Here is a 15,277-nt window from a genome sequence, read left to right as displayed (position 1 = left end):
CTATCACCAGTCACATCCACAGCTGGGTATTGTTTTTGGTTTGGCTCCATCCCTTCACTCTTTCTGGAGTTATTTCTCCACTGATCTCCAGTAGCACATTGGGCACCTACCGACCTGGGGAGTTCCTCTTTCAGTATCCTACTGTTTTGCCTTTTCATACTGTTCATGGGGTTCTCAAGGCAAGAATACTGAAGTGGTTTGCCATTCCCTTCTCCAGTGGACCACATTCCGTCAAACATCTCCACCATGACCCACCTGTCTTGGGTTGCCTCGCGGGCATGGCTTAGTTTCATTGAGTTAGACAAGGCTGTGGTCCTAGTGTGATTAGATTGACTAGTTTTCTGTGAGTATGGTTTCAGTGTGTCTGCCCTCTGATGCCCTCTTGCAGCACCTACCATCTTACTTGGGTTTCTCTTACCTTGGGTGTGGGGTATCTCTTCACGGCTGCTCCAGCAAAGCACAGCTGCTGCTCCTTACCTTGGATGAGGGGTATCTCCTCACCGCTGCCCTTCCTGACCTTCAATGTGGGATAGCTCCTCTAGGCCCTCTTGCGCTCGTGCAGCCACTGCCCCTTGGATGTTGGGTAGTTACAGTCGTAATTTGAGATCATGCACTGATACGGGAGTCATTGGGTTTTAGGATGGGATGGGGTCTATGCAGAGCTCTCACGGGGAGAGCTCATTGTTTAGAAAACCAAGGCTGGAGCCTTGCCCGTGGGGCAGAGGTGGCCCAGATTCTGCCTCCCCCAACCCCCCAGCCCTGGACCTTATTGCTTAGTCCCACCCTCCCTGCTTCTGAAAGCAAAGGCACATAGGGGGCTGTCACAGAGAAGCGGGGTTGGAGGTTAGCCTGAAGGTGAGAGGGTGGGATTTTGCCAAGGTAGCGAGGGCCGCAGATCAGGGTGCGGTAGACCTGTGAGTGGTCCTGAGAAGCCCCGGGCTTCAGGGACGCTGGAGGGACCTGCATGGTTGTTGAGCATGTCCCCAGGTGCTCCTGACCTAGAGGAACCTTGGACACTCATCTGTGCTTCTCTGGACTCCCCTCAGGCCTTCACTAGAGGGTCAGCGCTGAGACAGCGCTTCTTGCTCGGTTTTCTCATCCTGTGCCCACAGCACTGTAGGGGTGGGAAGGTCAGATGAGATGAGACCCTGTGGAGTGGGGTTGGGGAGAGTGCAGTGTGATCCTCAGAAATGAAGGATGTGAGACCTAGGGGTGGGAAGGGCTGTGAGGAAGCCCATCCACAGGGGTAGGTGGGCCCCCACCGCACCCGGCAAGCCCCCATGCTTGGGGGATGCGGAGGAGTTTGGGGAGAGCTCTTGTTTGATTCTTAGAAACCCAGCTTCTCAGCCTGCAGCATGTGAGCCCCAAGGATCCATGTGTGTAGCAGGGGTCCAGGAACCCCTGAGATGTCTGCAGTTTGTTGGGTGTGCAGGGTTTTGGGGTGGAGAAGGGTCTCATGGCCTTTCATCGGATACTCAAAGAGTTCCTTACTTTTCAAAATGTCAAGCTGGAAGGAATAAGAAGCCATTTTCCCTCCTTACTGTCTGATACAAAAGTTAACCTGTGACATCTCTGTCAAAGTTTCCCTGGCATCTGGACCTGGTAGGAAGGGAAATCACTAAAATACATTTTAAACCTAAATCTAAAAACCTGCAGGACTCATCAAACCAAACCAAACCACAAACAAAAAACTTTAACAAAAGAGAGATTCTGGTTAAAGGTGTGGGTGGGACGCAGTGAAGGGTTTCCCCCCACTTTTCCTCTTAAGCCGGGAGTATAGGTATGTTGTTGTCTGAGGTTCTCTTGGCAAATCACCAAAGAGTTAAGGGTCTTGCGTCTTCTCAGTGCAAGGGTCAGACTGCAGACCATCAGCCCTGCTCTGGTTATGTGGATGAATTGGGAGGGTGGGTTCAGTGCTGAGCTGAGCAGGGCAGCCCAGAAGCCCCTGCACACCTGCTCTGGATCAGTGCTAGAGCAGAGCCTCCAATTACCCTGGGAGAAAGCCACTTAGAAGTGCTCGGACAAGACAAGTGAGCTTTCGTGCCGAGTGGACAGTGGAACTGGCCTGGCTCTAAGTCCCCTCAAATGCCACATTGTGCGATGGGCCAAACATGGTGACCGTAGGAATAAGGGCATCCAGGTGGGTGCTGGGCTTTCTGGTGTGGGATGGACTCAGAAGAAAACTAACCTGCAAAGAGGGAGCCCTCCCAGAACCCCTCCAGTGACAGAGCAGGGAGGCTGCGGTCAGTGTGGCCCACTGTGAGCGGGGAAGGGAGTGACCTAACGGGTCTGAACCTGGTGGTCAAGGAAGGCAGGTGGCCGGGGGCCTGGGCCAGTGAAGGAACCTGTAGATATGACGCTTCTTGAGGGAGGGAAACAGGAGAAGAAATGGACCCATGCCACTAGGTGGATGGTATCCAGATGGTGGACTACTTAGAGAAGTAGGAAGGTTACGGGGGGCAATTTGGGGAGGGGGAGACTTGTTAATCTGGGATTATGTCCCAAGCCTCCCTCAAGTTGCAGGGTGGCCAGGTGAGAAATATTGGCCTGGGACTCAGGTGAGAAACATCAAGGCCCAGAGAGATTGGGGGTGATCTTTTGGAGGGAGTTGAAAACCAAAAACTTCTCTAAAATTTGAAGTCTATTTAAAAAAATTAACATTTAATTATTTTTATTTTTGGGAGAGCAGCACCATGTGGCCTGTGGAATCTTAGTTCTCCAGCCGGAGATCAAATCCGTGCCCCGTGCAGCGGAAGCACAGATTCTTAACCGCTGGACCACTGGGAAGTCCCAAGTCTGTTTTTAAAAAAGTTTTGGTAATTAAGCCATTTTAAGGGTAATAAATTGACTACAAGATGCTCTTAGGAACCCAGGCTTCTTTTATCTTTCTGCTGGGTCATCCTGGTGCTAAAGCTCTCATCTTTCATGCTTCATTGTAGTTACAATGTGGCTGCTCTCCCACCAGCATCACATCAAGCCAGGAAGTCATATGTTGAATACAGTACAGTTTTCTGTGATATAAACAAGAGATTCCAAATTATGGCAGTTTATGTATAAAGGTAAAAATTTCTTTCCTGTGTAAGTGTCCAACTATAGATAGTCTTTCTTGGGACTGGTAGAGGAGCCATTCATCCTCACAATGAGAATTCCACCTCTGTGTCTAAAGGTGTTGCTTCAGCTTTTCCCTTTTCATCCATATCCTAGCTTCCAGAAAGATGGAAATGGACAGACGGAGTGCATGTCCATTCCTTGGGCACATAGCTTTCCCTCGCATGGCACTGGCCAAAACTTAGGTTCATGATCATGAACTGTGGGCTTCAGTCAGTTCAGTTCAATTCAGTCACTTAGTCGTGTCCGACTGTTTGTGACCCCATGGACTGCAAGCCAAGCCTCCCTGTCCATCACCAACTCCTGGAACTTGCTCAAACTCATGTCCATAGAGTTGGTGATGTCATCAACCATCTCATCCTTTGTCATCCGCTTTTCCTCCTGTCTTCAGTCTTTCCCAGCATCAGTCTTTTCCAGTGAGTCAGTTCTTCACATCAGGTGACCAAAGTATTAGAGCTTCAGCTTCAGCTTCAGCATCAGTCCTTCCAGTGAATATTCGGGACTGACTTCCTCTAGGATTGACTGGTTGGATCTCCTTGCTGTCCAAGGGACTCTTAACAGTCTTCTCCAACACCGCAGTTCAAAAGCATCTTTGGCGCTCAGCTTTCTTTATGGTCCAGCTCTCACATCCACACATGACTACTGGAAAAACCATAGCTTTGACTAGACAGACCTTTGTTGGCAAAGTAATGTCTGTGGTTTTTAATATGCTGTCTAGGTTGGTCATAGCTTTTCTTCCCAGGAGCAAGCATCTTTTAATTTCATGGCTGCAGTCACCCTCTGCAGTAATTTTGGAGCCCAAGAAAATAATCTCTCTCACTGTTTCCATTGTTTCCCCATCTTTTTGCCATGAAGTGATGGGACCAGATGCCATGATCTTCTTTTTTTGAATGTGGAGTTTTAAGCCAGCTTTTTCACTGTCCTCTTTCACTTTCATCAAGAGGCTCTTTAGTTCCTCTTCACTTTCTGCCATAAGGGTGGTATCATCTACATAGCTGAGGTTATTGATATTTCTCCTGGCAATCTTGATTCCAGCTTGTGCTTCATCCAGCCTGGTATTTCGCATGATGTACTCTGCACATAAGTTAAATATGCAGGGTGACGGTATACAGCCTTGTTGTACTCTTATCTGTTGTTCCATGTCCAGTTCTAACTGTTGCTTCCTGACCTGCATACAGATTTCTCAGGAGGCAGGACAAGTGGTCTGGTATTCCCATCTCTTTCAGAATTTTCCACAGTTTATTGTGATCCATACAGTCAAAGGCTTTGGCATAGTCAATAAAGCAGAAATAGATGTTTTTCTGGAATTCTCTCACTTTTTCAGTGAGCCAACGAATTTTGGCAATTTGATCTCTGGTTCCTCTACCTTTTCTAAATCCAGCTTGATCATCTGGAAGTTCACAGTTCATGTAATGTTGAAGCCTGGCTTGGAGAATTTTGAGCATTACTTTGCTAGTGTGTGAGATGAGTACAATTGTGCGGTAGTTTGAGCATTCTTTGGCATTGCCTTTCTTTGGGATTGGAATGGAAACTGACCTTTTCCAGTCCTGTGGCCACTGCTGAGTTTTCCAAATTTTCTGGCAAGTTAGATATGTTACCAAAGCATAATATTACCCTATATTGCAGACAAGGAAGCTGAGCCTCATAGAGGCTAAATAGCTTGTCCAGGATCATGCAGCTGGCTTCAGAGTTTATTCTTTTCACCTCTACTATCTCCTAGGGGAGACCAGAATGTATCCAGAGATAAATGCAGTGACAACCAGCTCTCTTGGACTTTGAGCTTCTGAGGAAACTAATCTTCCCTAGTACTACTCTTTAACTCACTGATGAGTGCATTAAATCTTTCTTCCATCCTCCAAACTGAGCACTGGCTGAGTCTCAGAGGTTCAGAAGCTTACTAAGAAGAAGCTTATCCTGAGGCAACTGCTGGGGGGCCCTTGTCTCTGCTTCTGCTGCATTGTCCAATGTGTGTTTTCTACTCTTGACTGAAATCATAGCTTAGTTCAGTGGAGAAATATCTGGCAGCATTGATTCTGCTGTTGACTACAAGAGAAAAGTCTTCGAGCCTTTGGCTCCATGCAGCTCCATTCTCTTGAGTGCAAGAGAATAATGTAAGCACTTGTTCTTACATTGCAAAGACTTTATACGTTTTCTTACAAAAATGTTTTCTTGAGAGACAGGGATAGGACTGAAACACATGGGTTTCTGCGAGACTTATTTGGTTAAACCAGATCTTCCCGAGGCCATAGACATTATTGCAGAAGCTCCTGTATTCTGAGAAAGCAGGAAGTTTGCGGGAAGTTCCTTCAGTGGTAGTGCCATCATGACCCTGGCACATGTACTTTGGCTGACGTCTCCTCCGACTGAATGTCTGTTTCAGTTCTCTCATCACTTGGGTGCCACTGGCCTTGGGTGTGGGCGGCTGACTGGCGTGGCTGCTCCCTGAGGCCTGTGATGTTTCTCTGGCAGTGGCTGTGCTGATAGGAATGGAATCTGAATCTCCCTGGGGAGCTTTAGGTCAAGTGAAACTGCCTTTGCCTCTTGGTCACCAGATTCTGGTAACTGATGCACTCCCATTTCACTCTGCTGCAAACAGGCAAACTTGGAAGGAGAGGCAGCTATGATACTGATCCAATAAGCCTGTATCAGGGAGAAAAAGACCACTAACGTACTTATGATGAACAGGCCTTGACAGATTCTCAATGAGTTTAAGTTTTGGAACATGGAAGCTCTATGAAGGCAGATACCAGAGTTTGTGTTAATTAGGGTTTCCCAGAGAAATAGAACCAGTAAGATATGCCTATCCATCTAGTCTAATATAGCTAGTCTGTCAGGAGAGATTTATTTCAAGGAATTGGCTCATACCATTTTGGAGATGGGCAAGTTGAAATTTGTAGAGTGGGCCAGCAGGCTGGAAATTCAGGTAAGAGTTGAGGTTGCAGTCTTGAGTCCAGAATATGCATGGCAGGCTCATGGGCAGGATTTATATGTTGCTGTCTTGAGACAGATGGTCCTTTGTGGATCTGAGACAGAGTCCAGCACACACTAGTCACCAGTGAACATGTGTGGAGTGAGGGAAAGGATGAGGGCACGCCCAGCTGGGAGGCAGCATCAGGGAGGTGGTAGGCATACAGACTCTGGGGTCAGGCTGCCTGGGTTGGGTTTGAGCTCTGTCACTATTTATGTGACTTCAGCTATGTTGCATAACTCTTCTGGGCCACAATTTCCTGACTTTCAAAATGGCAATCATATTACCTACTTCATAGGAGTTTTCTGAAGACTAAATCTGTATAAAGTAGTTGGAACTTCATCTGGCACATGATAAGCATTCCAAAAATGTTAACAACTATTATGATTATTATTTGCTGAACCCAGACTGACATAGTATCCCACTGGGGAGAGGGGAAAGCATACCCATGATTATTTAATTTTCCTCTGAAAATTTCAGCTGCAAAACAGAAGGCATATTTACTAGAACAGTGGGGATAAACTGATTATTTTTAAATGGATGAAGTGAGTATTTCTCTAAAAGAAGCTAAATGAATCAGCGAAAAGATTTTTAGAGTCAATAATAGCAGCAAGATGGCATATGTAAAAGAAATGCATAACAATCAGCATTACCCAATTACAAAATACAGTGGTGGGAGGAGGGAAGCTACCAAATTTAAGAGACCTTTTGATGGATGTTGTCTATACATTGATATTTGATGTAGATAAGTGAAACATGGACATCACGTAATTCTTGAATTCTTAGGATTAAACTTTATTTGGTCCTGTTTTATTATATTTACATATTTTATGTTTTGGTTTGTCAATTTTTTAAAAAAGATATTTCCATCTTAATTTTTTGTGTCCTTTTCTGTTAGATTTTAGTGTTGAGGTTAAACCAGTTCCTTAAAAAACCTGGGACACTTTTTATCCTTAGTAAATGCTGGAGAAGGTTATCGAGTGAGATACTTGTACAGCAAACGGCAAGATGATGTGAATGATGGTGGAGTCAGGCACTCTGCTGTCAGCCCAGGTCTGTTTCCATCAGTCACGTGACTTTATGCAGGTTACTTTATTACTACAAGCTTTGCTTCTCTGTCTGTACAATGGGCACAGCAGTGGTACCCACTCCAAAGGTGGGAGAAAGTTGGGGTGGGGGGAGATGAAGGACAACGTTTGTGGACCTGGGTGCACTCACCACCCCATGGGCTCTGCCTTGGCAGCCCCTCTCCTTTGCCATGGACTCCTGGGATCTGGCCCTCATCCCCCGTTGAGGGGCTTCCATAGCCCCTTGGAATTTAGTCTCAAATTCCACTCAGATTTCTTCCATCATTGGATTCTGTGCAAAGGGACAGACAGGGAAGGAGGTGGCAATATTGAGACAGAGGATTTATAAGAGATAAAGACAACTTAAAAATATATAGGCCTTTTTTGTTCTTTGCTCTGTTAAATTCCCTTCGGGTTTAACTTTACCAATCTAATTGCCTGTTTTCTCAACGTACGAGCACAGAAAAGATGGCACAGCCAGAATGGTGGGCTAGTGGCTTCCTCAGAAAGACTGTTCTAGTTCTCATACAGGTGCCTGGGTCCCTTCTGACCTTGGGACTGGAGAATTCTGTGGGAAAACTGAAACACCTCCTCCAAATGAAGCTTTGCAGTTGTCTGAAGATAAAAGTAGGGGCTCTCAATGGGCCCTTCTGAGCTTCTCCAGAACTCCTGAGGAATTCTGAACTATTTTCTCCTGCCATCCTGTGCTTCCTCCTCTCTGGGCTTCTCAAGCATGTATTTTGTCTGTCGTTCATTTATTTTTGACTTATAAGTGCTGGTAACATGAGTTACAAAAAATCTTCCAGGTTAGAGAACTTTGGGTTTGCTGTTTCCAGTAGTTAGGGTCTGGCCTTTTTCAGGGGTTCACTGGTTGCTGCTCTCAGTTCTGCCCCATCTCAGCCTTGGGGAGACTGCATGCCTGGTGACTGCTGTTCCCACCCCACCTTTCCTGGTAGTTCACGCAAAAGGCTGTTCAGCAACTCAGTTCAATGCACTTAATGGGATCTTTCTTCCTAGTATGACCATAGGCATGGAAGGAGTGTCATCACTAGGAATGCCTAGAGAAATTTAAATAAAATCAAATGGGAAAGGAATATGTTCCAGATGAAGGGTCAGGATAAACCCCCAGAAGAACAATTAAATGAAATGGAAATAGGCAGTGTACAAGAGAAAAGAGTTCAGCGTAGTTGTTGTAAAAGTGATCCAAGAACTCAGGGAACCAACGGACGTACAGAGCTAGACGTTACAAGTTTTTAACAAAGAGTTAGAAAATATAAAGGACAACCAAGTAGAGTTGAAGAATACAATAATTTTAGTAAAAAATACGCTGCTGCTGCTGCTGCTGCTAAGTCACTCCAGTCGTGTCCGACTCTGTGCGACCCCACAGATGGCAGTCCACCAGGCTCCCCCGTCCCTGGGATTCTCCAGGCAAGAGTACTGGAGTGGGTTGCCATTTCCTTCTCCAATGCATGAAAGTGATAAGTGAAAGTGACATCACTCAGTCGTGTCTGACTCTTAGCGACCCCATGGACTGTAGCCCACCAGGCTCCTCCATCCATGGGATTTTCCAGGCAAGAGTACTGGAGTGGGGTGCCTTTGCCTTACTAGAAGGAATAAAAAGCAGAATAAGTGAAGCAGAAGAATGAATCAGTGAGCTGGAAGATGGAATGGTGGAAATCACTGCCAGAGAACAGAATAATGAATAAAAAGAAATGAGGACAGTCTCAGAGACCTCTGGGACAACATCAGATGCACCAACATTTGCAGTATAGGGGTCTCAGAAGGAGAAGAGAATGGACCTGAGAAAATAGTTGAAGAGATAATAGCTGAAAACTTCCTGACATGAGAAGGGAAACAGTCACCTAAGTCCAGAAAGCACAGAGAGTCCCAGGCAGGATAAACCCAAGGAGGAAGATGCTGAGACACAGAGTAATCAAGTGGACAACAGTTAAAGGCAAGGAAAACTATTAAAAGCAACAAGTAACATCCATGGCAATCCCCATAAGGTTATCAGCTGACTTTTCAGCAGAAACTCTGCAAGCAAGAAGGGAGCTGCACGATGAGAGGGAAAAACCTAAACAAGAATACTCTACCTAGTAAGGCTCTCTTCAGATTTCATGGGAGAAACCAAAAGCTTTACTGACAAGCAAAAGCTCAAAGAACTCAACATCACCAAACCAGCTTTAAAACAAATGCAAATTGAGATAGTAGCATTGAAACATATACATGATCATATATAAAATAGATAGCCAATGGGAATTTGGTGTACCAGGCATGGAGCTCAAATCTGATGCTTTGTGATAACCTGGAGCAGTGGAATGGGGTAGGAGGTGGGAAGAGGTTCAAGAGGGTGGGGACATAAGTATGCATCCGTGCGTGCTAAGTCACTTCAGTTGTGTCTGACTCTTTGTGACGCTATGGACCATAGCCTGCCAGGTTCTTCTGTCCTCTTCCTGACCCAAGGATCGAACCCACATCTCCTGTGGCTCCTGCGTTGCAGGCAGGTTCTTTACCACTGAGCCACCTGGGAAGCCTGGACATATGTATACTTATGGCTGATTCATGTTGATGAATAGCAGAAACCAACACAATATTGTGAAATAATTTTCCTCCAATTAAAAATAAATCATAAAAACAAATGCTACAGGAAGTTCTCCAGGTGGAAAAGAAAAGGCTATAACTAGAAACAAGAAAATTACAAAATGGGAAAGCTCACTTGTAAAGGACTGTCAAGAGAGAAAAAGATTTTTTGTGCATGAAGAAGATAAGTTTCGAAGAAGTCTTGTGTTTATAGGAATCTCAAACTTGTCTTTGAAGATAGGTCGAGTGTTGTATATTTGTAAACTCAAGACTGGTAACTTGCACATAGCAAAAGCTAAAAGGAAGGACTTGTGGGCATTTGAAGGGACTGTGAGTGAAGACTCTGTGCCTACGAGGAGCTGCCGGATAGAGGCTGCTCCATGTTTTGTAGGACCATATGAGTGATTTTCTTTTCTCCTTTAAAAGAATAAAAAAACCCTTTTTTTTGAAACCATGCTTTCCCCTCTTATCTGGTCTCAAGAGTAAAACATATGATCTGGTACTGTAATTCCTGTGACTTCATATATATAGTATCATGTGCTCTGGCAAGATTTATGTGCCCTTGTCTTCCAGCGCAACCACAAAACCAGGAAGCAGGAAAGCACTGTGAGACTCTGTTATACACGGAGCCCTGAGGGGGAGGGCTGAGCGTGGCCTGCAGAGTGATGGGGAGGGAACTCAGCTACTGAGACACCGAGCTGATTACCCACTCCTGGGATGGTTCCTGGCTCTGTTTAACCTGGCTTCCCTCTGTTTTCCCAAAGCTCAAAGCCTTTTCTACACCAGGAAGACAGAACTCATATGCTCCCCATGTATCTTATGTGCTCTGGGCTTTAGTTTTCCTCTATGAGAGTGGGCTGAGCCTTTGTGGAAGGAGAACAGGAGGTGGGGGCATCCTATATCTTCCTCGGTAAGAAATGAAGTGAAAAGGAAGCAAAGGTGCGGCAAGGTGCCGTGTAAATTGACATCCTAATGACAAACAGCTTACACACTGTCTTTACTGGACCCTGCCTTCCTGTTGGAGCAATAGAGAAAAAAAATGTGTCTTGAATTGTCACACAGCAAATCAGTTCTTTCTGATTGCCCCACTAAGTGTGTCCTTCCTCTATATCCGAAAACATGTAAAAGTAGCCATGGGAATGATCAAGCAGATTTGTGCTGTTACATTCCAGGGATTTCAGTTGATGGGCACAGATTTTAAAAACTTCCCAACATGGTCAGGCATGAGTACACGTGATTCTGTGGAGCAGACCAGGTTTGGCAATGAAATGCCTGTGCCAGTCTAACAGAGTCAAACTTCATTGTTTTATTTTCCGTAAAGTCCTGTGACATCACAGTATTTCAGGATAGATAGTTACTCACTGTGGGTTTCTGCTTATCTGGGGCCCCTCCAGGTGGGCATGTCTGAACCATCAGGTTGATTGACAGCAGGTAGGGTCACCTTGCCAACCCCTCTGATGCCAATAAATGTTCTGTCTCCTGTCTCCATTAGGCGGGGCAAGAAGCACAGCATCATCCTAAGGACACAGCTGTCTGTGAGGGTCCATGCCTGCATTGGTGAGTGACATCTGCAGAAGGGGGTGCTTGCCATCTGCCCTCGGCGATTACACTTGTGATAACTGATGCCACTTCTGGGAATAAAATGCAGTATTCACTCTTAAGCTCTCTATGCTTGGGTTAGCCCCTAGCACAGATGGTTAGAGTTTTTAGGGAAGCAGTTTCTGGCAGTTGTTTTTGAAAGCTACCTCCTTCATTCTGGCTTTCTTTGCTGTTTGGCTGGTGAGTAGAGCTGGAGGTAAGATGGATTGTTGATGAGATTCTTTTTGTCAATGTGGGGAGAGATGAGGTTCTTCATGGGGCTGTGCCAGGGTGAACCTCCAACCAGCTGAAGTGACCTTCATGTGCCTCCTGGTGACTCTCTGCAATCCCCTGGCCTGTGGCTTCAGGCGATTGAAATGGAAATCTCAGGTCAGTATAGGATGGGCCACACGTGGATGCATAGCAGTTGATGTTGAGCAGATTATTTGTGGTTCAGATGGCCTGCCTGTGGTCACGTAAGAAACCTCACCAGCGCCTATTCCTGCAGCTATTGATTTTCCCGGACCCGCTGGTTTCTCCACTGTCCACGTGGGCTGAATGGCAACGAGAGCGGTAATTTATGTTAAGCAGACAGACTCCATGGGGAGGTTTCCTCCTGGCCCTGGGCCAAGTTGAGGCAAGTACGTAGCCTAAAAAGAAAAAGAGAGGACCTAAATTTTGCCTTATGGATAGAAGTTTTCCACATCTGAGTCAGTTTGCATTTATTTAATATGTGTCAAGGTCTTAATTCAGGCCTCTAATTAGGAGAGCATCTGTCATTCTTCGAGGCCCAGTCTACACCTGGAGTGTGGCGTGCATGGGGGCAGTGGAAGGAACCATTTCCAGTCCCTCCTCCTCCTCCCTGCTTTCCTGTTGGAGACCCAGGGATGGGGTGAGGGAGCAGCTGGCGTGGAGGGGAATCTGGGTAATTCTGTTTCATTTGGGGTTAAGTGGGTGAGGCTGTGAGTGTCTTGAGGAACAACCTTTGTCTGACCCTGTGGTTGATGAGTAATTGTACAGCTGACACAAAAACCTCAGGAGCTGGAGGGTCAGTGTGTTGGGAGGGTTCGTGATCTTGTTGAAAATGAAGTGAGAGAAATCTGTGGGATCTTCAGCACTGACCCTGCTTTTCAACTGCCGGTAGCACTGAGTGACCTTAAAATATGCGCGGACACTTGATTGTATTTAATCATTTACTTCCTTGATTACCTGCTTTATAGTTTTTCCAGTTATTTTCTGTGTGTAAATCATGTCTACCTGTAGAAAAGTCTTGTGATCTATGACTTTGGATAAACTCCCTTCTGACCCTTGTCCTGAACCTAGAACAAAGCCAGATGCATACAGTGTGCTGAATACAACAAGTACTGAATACTGGTTGAAATATAGCAGATATCCAGTCAAATTTGGGACATGAATATGAATTGGTATTTCCCAGGAAGAGTAAGGGACTGGAAAGGAGATTTACATTAAAACAGGCTAGATCAAAGTCCTAATGGGCTAACTTGTTTTAAGAAAATTCACTTATTTGCACTATACTCTTAAAATGTTTTAAATACAGGATTTTTCTAGCTAGCTGGCTTTCATGTTACTGACTGCATTAACTGATGTATTGTTCCATAGTCCTGGGTGATACATGTAAACACACATCTCATCCCCATGGCAACGGAACCCCAGCAGCCAGTCCAGCCCAGCCTGCTGTCTCCCCAGACACCCAGGTCTTCCTGCTCAAAGGGTAGAACTGGGTGCTGACAGGATCAGTGTGTTTGTTCCCAAACCTGCTTATGCCAGTTGTACTTGCTATTAGAATTATATAATTAAATGGGACGTGAACACTTTATAAACTGATTAAGTATGAGTATACAAAGTCACTGCCTTGAGTACATTGAAAACTGTTCAAAATTCCTTACTATAACAGCATTTCTTGTCAATGTGAGTGGGTTGTGATAACCATAAAAGGTGTAGTGTTATAAAAATCCAGAAGGATTCTGGTCTTTGTAAGTATCTTCAGTACTTGCTCTACTTCAAAGACACTGAGATTGGGCATCAGAGACTGTATTATGTGAGTGGCTCATGAAAGAAAGTCCACGGGGAGTCCCACTAGACCTTTACTCAAAGAAAGGTCATGGCCCTAAATGATGGGCAGGTGCATCTCCTGAGCAGTGTGCCTGCAACCAGCTGTGTCTCATCCCAGAGAAACTGACAGTCAGTCACCATGGCTGCAAGTTAAGAGTCTTAAGGTGCGTATGTGTCATTTTTAAAAGACTTTCTGCTTTAAGCGCTTTTCACCATTAATTACCTCAGGCCTGAGTATATTAAATGAGAAGATTTGACTGTGTGAATTACCATCAATACCCAAGAAGGCAAAGTTTCTTCTTTGTGTTAAAAAACCCTCTTTGTCCTTCCGTTTCCTGTTATTGACCAGATCTGAAATAGATTTAACAGCGCAATACCAAGTATTATCCTTTGGTTTATGTCTATACAAAGGAATGAACGCATCCTATGTGTGGTGTACCAGCTGCCATTGTGGCATAGTTTTCCCCTTTCCAAATGGAAATATTAGGTGAGATTTCTTTGGGATTAAAAAAAGACAACCAAACCTGGAACAATCTTAAGTTGAAATGGCAAAGGGAAACATGACAGAGGGAAAAAACCCTTTTCACATCAGTTAGTTGAATCCCTGTTCTTTTTCAAGATCACTTCCCCTCTTCCCCATCTCAGAACTGGTTGAATGATTACAGGCGTGGGATAGTGGCTGCTGTCAGTCTAGCACCATCTGCAGCTCCCCCCAAAGCTTTCCTTCCCACTGCACGATTGGACTGGAAGGATCCAGGGTCCCCGTAGGCCAGTGGGCTTAAAATGCTGTCAAATGAATTTCTCCAAAGTCCTGTTTTCTTCACCCTAATTCTTTTCTCCTTCACCTCTGTTTTTACTAAGTATGGGAATGTTTAGAATCCAGGACTGCTTGTTGATGAATTGGAGGTAACATGCCTTTGGAATTCTGTGTTAATGTTGGAACTCTGTACCCTTTGGGATGAGAGTGGAGTGGAGCCTTCACGATTAGCAACCGAGCAAACCTCATGAGAAATGAAAGCCACGGGGCACTGCTGTGATGGTCCCAGCTAGCAGCTGAGACAGGGGTCTTTGCTGATAGCACAGCAGGAAGCTGGAATGAGTTTTTGGTACGTAGAGAGGCCCCATGCTCTTTGTACCTCTGGACTCCTCGCCACTGTATTACTTTGCACATTTTTAGTATGACCGCTTGATGTAACATAAAGTAGCAAACACCGTATGCCTTTGCCGTCTTCTAGTTTCAGTCCCTCAAAAAGATAGTGGTCAAATTGTAGAGATGCACTTAACAAAGTTAAAAAAAAAAATCTATGAGAGGCATGTGAAGTCTGCATTTAATGAGGTTAGCTAGAGAAAACAACTTTTCTGGTCCCAGCAAGTGATCCTATTGCCAGAAGCTGGAAAAATGTTCAGAGGGCCAACCAGCCCTGATGACTAACTCTTATCATGCAGAGAAAAGGAGTGGAAGAACTGTGGGGGAAGGAAGGAATTGAGAGTTAAAAAGAAGTAAGGTTTGAAGTCGTTAGGATCCTGAAGTTAATATCTGCAAGTCTTCTATGGGCTGTCTTTGGAGGCATTGTGTTTGATTTCAGACCTCTGTGCTTCAGTTTTCTGAAGCAAACCCTGTCTTCTCATCAAGCAAGTAAACCCTGTTGATTGATTCTCTGGGACCCATAAGGCTGACACTTTCAAGTATCCAGCTAGAGTTAAAAGGATACAAAATTGGCTGAAGATTCCAAGGTGCCATTTACACTTGCAGTCGGGAGGAACAACCCATGTGAAGGGTCTTTAGACCTTGTAGAGCATGTTTCCCCAAACCTCTGAGATGACAAAGGCTGCCCATAAGAGAGAGGTGAGGTCGGCAGAAGCTGGCAAGGTGGCAGAAGTGATTAAGCTCTCCACGAGCTTA

At 45.3% G+C, this 15,277-nt stretch overlaps 1 protein-coding gene across 2 annotated transcripts in view; it reads left to right on the top strand.

The window, feature by feature from the left end:
- Window positions 1-15,277, top strand: part of FHOD3 (formin homology 2 domain containing 3) — a 529,299-nt gene that overhangs the window by 69,481 nt on the left and 444,541 nt on the right. For both annotated transcript variants that reach the window (XM_068993855.1, XM_068993854.1), the window contains exon 3: window positions 11,216-11,280. In XM_068993855.1, the coding sequence (XP_068849956.1) occupies window positions 11,216-11,280 (65 nt within the window). The remainder of the gene's footprint in view (window positions 1-11,215; window positions 11,281-15,277) is intronic.

This window comes from Capricornis sumatraensis, chromosome 21 (genome assembly GCF_032405125.1).
Source record: "Capricornis sumatraensis isolate serow.1 chromosome 21, serow.2, whole genome shotgun sequence".
NCBI lineage: Eukaryota > Metazoa > Chordata > Mammalia > Artiodactyla > Bovidae > Capricornis > Capricornis sumatraensis.
The sequence above is the reverse complement of the archived record's forward strand: the minus strand, read 5'-3'. Positions and strand labels throughout refer to the sequence as shown.